At 42.2% G+C, this 7416-nt stretch overlaps 1 protein-coding gene across 1 annotated transcript in view; it reads left to right on the forward strand.

Moving 5' to 3' along the window:
- Positions 1–6940, forward strand: part of PARP9 (poly(ADP-ribose) polymerase family member 9) — a 25250-nt gene extending 18310 nt beyond the window's left edge. Inside the window, exons 8-9 of the mRNA XM_017858196.1 lie at positions 830–887; positions 5955–6940. Of these exons, the coding sequence (XP_017713685.1) occupies positions 830–887; positions 5955–6343 (447 nt within the window). The 3' untranslated portion in view covers positions 6344–6940. The remainder of the gene's footprint in view (positions 1–829; positions 888–5954) is intronic.
- Positions 6941–7416: the final 476 nt, after the last annotated feature.

Consider the following 7416-nt stretch of genomic DNA (forward strand, 5'->3'; position numbering starts at 1 on the left):
GCGATCTCGGCTCACTGCAAGCTCCGCCTCCCGGGTTCACGCCATTCTCCTGCCTCAGCCTCCCGAGTAGCTGGGACTATAGGCGCCTGCCACCGCGCCCGGCTAATTTTTTGTATTTTTAGTAGAGACGGGGTTTCACTGTGGTCTTGATCTCCTGACCTTGTGATCTGCCCGCCTCGGCCTCCCAGAGTGCTGGGATTACAGGCGTGAGCCACCGCGCCCGACCGAGATGTGTTATTTCTAATAGACATGATGTTAATGGATCTGTGTTGCAATATGCACAAATCTTTGTCTATAGACTTTCATATAATAACAATTACAATAGCTACCATGTACTGAATGTTTACTACACGCCAGGAGCAATTTCAAGCACTCTATAGGAATTAACTTACATAAAACAGATTATTTTATTATTCAATTTACAGACCAAGTTTGGTGTGTATACCATTTTTTAAATGATTTTGTGTTTTATTAGTTACCTATAGTTTTCTTCTTCAGTGACATATCCACAGCTTTGGTTTAGTGCAAGCAGGGCATTAAAATCAGTTGAATGAATGCATGGTTATATTTTGTCTTGGAATGCATAGCCTTCTTTATTTATACCAGATTTTGATTTCATCTTCATTTTTCCTATGCTTGTTCCTTCTGTGTTCTAATAGATGGTGGTCCTCTTCTCTGGGGCTTTCCTAAAGGCTGCTTTAGATTTGTGGTAGTAGGAATGGGACTGACAGAGTGGATGAAGTCAAGTGCTGTGTGTGCAGAGAGGGAGACTTTGATGACAATGGCTATCAGCCGTCCTTATGACTCTGCTCTGTTTTGCTTCTTGTAGGTTTTCAGTGCTGAAATGGCAAAGAGGTCCAAGATGCTGAGTTTGAACAATTACAGCGGTGAGTAAGAAATTCACAGGCCAATAAGTAGTGTCGCCCACCATTGGCTCATTCTATTCTTGATCATCTGAACTAATGGAGGGGAGAAGAAGAATAAATAAGCCACATGTATTGCATTGTGGTCCTGCTTGGATACCTGCCTACTCTATGCCCTGATCATGAGTCTATTCTTGCTTGGTCCAGTTTCATGATATGAACAGAGGAAGTTTGAGTTGCAGTGGATAATCCAAGGTGTGGGTGGTTGATTCATAAATAGATATCTGTAATTTTTTCCCAAGAAAAAGTTCTGGCTTCCATAAACTGGCATTCAGTCACTCTTTCTACTCTGAACATCTAAATAGAGTTACTTATTGTAATTACAGAAAACACATCTCAGTAATAACAGATAAATGGGTTAACTCAATGCTACTCAAACCCGAGTAATCACTGGGATCACGATGGAAACTTTAAAAAACAAACAAACAAAAAACCCCCAAAATATGTATTTGTCCCAACTCTACAGATGCTGATTCAGGGACTCTGGGTCTGGGCCAACAATATCTATTCTGAATGCTCCCTAGTCAATTTTGATGTCAATCATTTTTTTTTTCTTTTCTTTTCTTTTTGAGACAAGGTCTGGCTCTGTCACTCTGGCTGGAGTGCAGTGGTGTGATGTCAACTCACTGCAACCTCTGCTTCACAGGCTCAAGCCATCCTCCCACATGAGTCTCCCAAGTAGCTTGGACTATAGGCACATGCCACCATGCCCAGTTAATTTATTTTATTATTAAAAAATTTTTTTTTGTTTTTGTTTTTTGGTAGAGACGGGGTTTCACCATGTTGCCCAGGCTGGTCTCAAACTCCTGGGCTCAAGTGATCTGCCTGCCTCCGCCTCCCAAAATGCTGGGATTACAGGTATATAATGTCATTCTTTCAGTGGAGTTTGGGTGGACTGAGATGGAATGTTCAGTGGCCTGGCAGTGCTGGAAGTAAGGAAGGAGAGCATTAACATTTCTGGCCTGGAACTGTGCTTTTTATGATCCTGTTTATTTATCTGTATAGTGATGATAATAACAGACAGTTGTGAGGATAATAGATTATGTATGCAAAAATGTTCCATAAATTGAAAGCATTAAACAAATGCCAGGCAATAAATAATGACTGAGAAGATGGACAGACTCCCCAGGTAGCTAAGAGGAGAAAGAGATTCCTTTTGACTGGTAAAGATCAAGAATGGCTTCATGAATAAGATAGTTCTAAGCTGGGCTGTGAGCATGGCAAGATTTCCGATGTCCAGAGAGGGTAGGATGGGGCATCCAAGGTAGAGAAAACCCACAGGAGCAAAGAAATCCAGTGCATGTTTGGGGAACCACAGGGAATCCATTGTGGGTATATAAGAGGAGTTTTAGGTGAGGATAACATAGAAAAGGAACATTAAAAGGTCTGTATGTCATTAATCTGAATAATGGTGGCAAATGTCACCATTTAATTCAGTAATTCTTGCGTAAAGGAATTATATAGCACAGGACAATAATTGACATAAAAATGATTAATGATGGAACATGGTGGCTGAAGCCTGTAATCCCAGCACTTTGGGAGGCAAAGGCAGGCGATCACTTGAGGACAGGAAATCGAGACCAGCCTGGGCAACATGGTGAAACCCATCTCTACGAAAAATACAAAAATTAGCCAGGCATTGTGGTGCATGCCTGTAGTCTCAGCTACTTGGGAGGCTGAGGTGGGAGGATCACCTGAGCCCGGGGAGGTCAAGGCTGCAGTGAGCCATGATTGTGCCACTGCACTTCAGCCTGGGTGACAAATTAACAAAATGATTGATGATGATGATCTCAGATTATCAAGGAAAGGTTAAACTGTTTAGGAAGGGCCGGGCACGGTGGCTCATGCCTGTAATCTCAGCACTTTGGGAGGCTGAGGCAGGCGGATCACCTGAGGTCAGGAGTTCGAGACTAGCCTGACTAACATGGAGAAACCCCATCTCTACTAAAAATACAAAATTAGCCAGGTGTGGTGGTGCATGTCTGTAATCCCAGCTACTCGGGAGGCTGAGGCAGGAGAATCGCTTGAACGCGGGAGGTGGAGGTTGTGATGAGTCAAGATCATGCCGTTGCACTCCAGCCTGAGCAACAAGAGGGAAACTTGTCTCAAAAAAAACAAAAACAAAAAAGCAAACAAACAAAAAAACTATTTAAGAAGGCAGAGAGGTGGTACGTTATCATTAGAAATATTTAATTCAGCTGGGCACGGTGGCTCATGCCTGTAATCCTAGCACTTTGGGAGGCCAAGGCAAGCGGATCACCTGAGGTCAGGAGTTTGAGGCCAGTTTGGCCAACAAGGCGAAACCCCATCTCTACTAAAAATACAAAAAAGAATTAGCCAGGCATGGGGGCGTGTGCCTGTAATCCCAACTGCTCGGGAAGCTGAGGCAGGAGAATCACTTGAAACCAGGTGGCGGAGGTTGCAGTGAGCTGAGATTGTGCCACTGCACTCCAGCTTGGGCAACAGAGGGAGACTTGGTCTCAAAAAAAATAAAAAATAAATAGATGACTCATAGTTAAAATTCAGTGTATTTTGGTGCTGGAAGAGTTATCCTTTAGTCATCCGAACAATTTACTTATCTAGAAGAATAGTGCTCACTTTGCCAACACATATACTAAAGTTAGAATAATAATTATTGGCCGGGTGCGGTGGCTCACGCCTGTAATCCCAGCACTTTGGGAGGCCAAGGCGAGCAGATCACGAAGTCAGGAGTTTGAGACCAGCCTGGCCAACATGGTGAAACCCCGTCTCTACTAAAAGTACAATAATTAGCTGGGCGTGGTGGCAGGCGCCTGTAATCCCAGCTACTCGGGAGGCTAAGGTTGCAGTGAGCTGAGATGGCGCCACTATACTCCAGCCTGGGCGACAGGGTGAGACTCTATCTCAAAAATAAATAAATAAATAAGTAATAATAATAATAATAATAATTATTGGCCAGGCATGCTGACTCATGCCCATAGTCCCAGTGCTTTGGGAGGTCAAGGTGGGTGTATTGCTTCAGGCCAGGAGGTCAAGATCAGCCTTGGCAGCATAGTGACACCCCGTCTCTAAAAAAAAAAGAAGAAGAAGAAGAAGTAGAAGAAGGAGGAGGAGAAGGGGAGGGGGGAGGGGGAGAGAGAGGAGAGAGGAAGAAGAAGAAAGGAAGAGGAAGAAGAAGAAGAAGAAGGAAAAGAATTTTCTCTTGATAATAATGGATAAATGAAATATCACTATGCATTGTTTTTATTTTCTCCTAAAAAATAATATAATCTCCCAGACAGAACAAGGGTTTAAACAAAAGTATGCCTCCAATATAAAACCTGGGTTACTTCTTACTGTTGTCTAAAACCTTGACTTTTGTATTTTTTATCTTTACTCAGAGGAAGACCATCCTCCCCGTGTTACTTCTAGGTCTGTCCTTGTACTTCTTTTGTAGCTCCTGTACCACACAACTGAGATCTCAGGAGAATGATGCTAATTTCCCCTGCTGTTCAGATATTACTCACTGGAAGGCATATGCGGGAGCACTGGAGTCAGATGCCCATACCTACTAGCTTCATGGCCACCACTAACTAGTCCTATAGCCATGGGCAAGTTACTTAATGACTCTGTGAATCAGTTTCCTTGTTGGTAAGATGGGACAACTACTAGTATCTGTCTCATAAGGTTGTGAGGAATCCTGAGTAGTGGAATTACAGGTATTTCTTCCTGCCATTATATGTTGATAATTTTCCAATTTTTAAATAATAAACATGTATTATTCTTAAAATCAGAGATTCATTTTTTTAAAAATAATTTTGACTCTTCAAGCTGTGTGTCTTTCAGAGATGTTTGATTTTAAAACTAGTAGCAAGAGGTTAGGGAAAATTCTATTCAGTGGGAAATAATACTTAGTTAACATCCAGGGTGAGATCACAAGGTGAACTCATCTGTGAACTGATAAATGCAGCATAGCAGAGGCAAGAGATGATAAAGCTAACCCATTACAAGCTAAACTCTGTGTTCCAAAGGAGGCTGTAAACAATACAGGTAGATTTCCTTCATACCCAATGCAGCTTTCAGAGATAAGTACTTAATTGAAGCTGCTACTGCTGACAGTGGTGATAATATCACAGGGGTAAAACACTGGCCATGGTGTTTTGTTCTGTACTGTTTTATTTAAAAAAAAATTTTTTTTATTATACTTTAAGTTCTAGGGTACATGTGCACAAGGTACAGGTTTGTTCATATGTATAATGGCCATGTTGGTGTGTGACCATTAATTGTTTACATGGTATATCTCTAATGCTATCCTCCTCTCTACCCCCTCCCCACAATAGGACCGTGGTGATGCTCCCTTCCTGTTGTCGCACAAGTGATATCATGGTTCATTCATTGATGCAGAACATGCGGTATTTGGTTTTCTGTTCTTGCCTTAGTTTGCTGCGATGATGGTTTCTGGCTGCATCCATGTCCCTACAAAGGACACGAACTCATCCTTTTTTATGGCTGCATAGTAGTCCATGGTGTATATGTGCCACATTTTCTTAATCCAGTCTGTCACTGATGGACATTTGGGTTGATTCCAAGTCTTTTCTATTGTGAATAGTGCCGCAGTAAACATACGTGTGCATGTGTCTTTATAGCAGCATGACTTATAATCCTATCTAGAACTAGAAATACCATTTGACCCAGCCATCCCATTTCTGCACTGTTTTAAAACCCACTAGTCAGCCGGGCACATTGGCTCACGCCTGTAATCTTGGCACTTTGGGAGGCTGAGGCGGGCAGATCACGAGGTCAGGATATCGAGACCATCCTGGCTAACAAGGTGACACCCCATCTCCATGAGCAATATAAAAAATTAGCTGGGTGTGCTGGCAGACCCCTGTAGTCCCAGCTACTCGGGAGACTGAGGCAGGAGAACGGCGTGAACCTGGGAGGTGGAGCTTGCAGTGAGCAGAGATCACACCACTGCATTCCAGCCTGGGCGACAGAGTGAGACTCCGTCTCAAAAAAAAAAAAAAACACAAACCGCTAGTCTTCCATGGTTGCTTATTATAGTCATTTCAGTCCCCCAGTCAACCAGAGAGGAGAAAAGAGAAAATGGGCTTGAAGCTAGATTTCCTGCCATCAATCTGATGGGATTCAACATGGAAAAAATGTGGGAGGCCCTAACATGGATCCAAAGAATCCTGAGTCTCCAGAACCATCACATCATTGAGAATAATCATATTCTGTACCTTGGGAGAAAGGAACATGACATTTTATCTCAGCTTCAGAAAACTTCAAGTGTCTCCATCACAGAAATTATCAAACCAGGAAGGACACAGTTAGAGATTAAAGGAGCCCAGGCTGACCTCATTGAGGTGGTTATGAACATTGAAGATATGCTTTGTAAAGTACAGGAGGAAATGGCAAGGAAAAAGGAGCGAGGCCTTTGGAGCTTGTTAGGTGAGTAACTTTCTATTAAGTTAGAAAGTAAATTCTCCCCATTGTTCCTTCTTTTGGGTGTGAGCATGTATGTATGGATGTGGGTGAGAGACAGAAGGAGAGAGGAGGGAGCAAACATTCTGATTCTTTGTTAGATCATAAACCTTTGTGAGTTATTTTTTGCTCTCTTTTGACAATCAGGATTATTTGTGAACACACACACAAACACAATTTTATTTACTTGTAATAACCTTGATTGTCTAAGAGGCAATTACATGGATGAATTTTGGCAGTAGTAAAACTCAAGCCCAAGCCATGGGGAAAAGTATACATTTCTAATTCTTCAGATGCAGCACTCAAATGTAGACACATTCTATCAGATTATCTTATTTATTTTATCAAGTTTTATTATATTTATTTGTTACTGACAGCATTAGGAACCCTAAAATTACTTACCTTGAGCCCTCTCGCCAATGAAATTATACATTGGTAATGTGAGGTACACTCAAGTATCTCCCATTCAGTGGGGCTAAACTCATCAGGATACATGTGGGAATTTGGATCTGGAGAGATCCTTTGAACAGAGCCCTAGAGCTAACTAGGAAATTATACTATTGAAAATGCCATCTCAGGGCTGGGTGTGGTGGCTCACGCCTGTAATCCCAGCACTTTGGGAGGCCGAGGTGGGCAGATCACCTGAGGTTGGGAGTTCAAGAGCAGCCTGACCAACATGGAGAAACCCTGTCTCTACTAAAGATACAAAAAAAAAATTAACCGGGCATGGTGGCCCATGCTTGTAATCCCAGCTACTTGGGAGGCTGAGGCAGGAGAATTGCTTGAACACAGGAGGCAAAGGTTGCAGTGAACTGATATCAAGCCATTGCACTCCAGCCTGGGCAACAAAAGTGAAACTGTCTCAAAAAAAAAAAAAAAAAAAAAAAAAAAAAAAAAAAAAAAAGAAAAAAAGAAATGCCATCTCGGGAGACATAGATAGATACAGATTTCATTCAACTAATGCATATTGCACCCATGACGTGCCAAGCATTGTGCTAGGTGCAAGGACTACAGCAATAAACAAGATGGACATTTTTCCTGCTCAAAG

This window comes from Rhinopithecus bieti, unplaced genomic scaffold (genome assembly GCF_001698545.2).
Source record: "Rhinopithecus bieti isolate Rb0 unplaced genomic scaffold, ASM169854v2 scaffold_48450, whole genome shotgun sequence".
Classification (NCBI taxonomy): domain Eukaryota; kingdom Metazoa; phylum Chordata; class Mammalia; order Primates; family Cercopithecidae; genus Rhinopithecus; species Rhinopithecus bieti.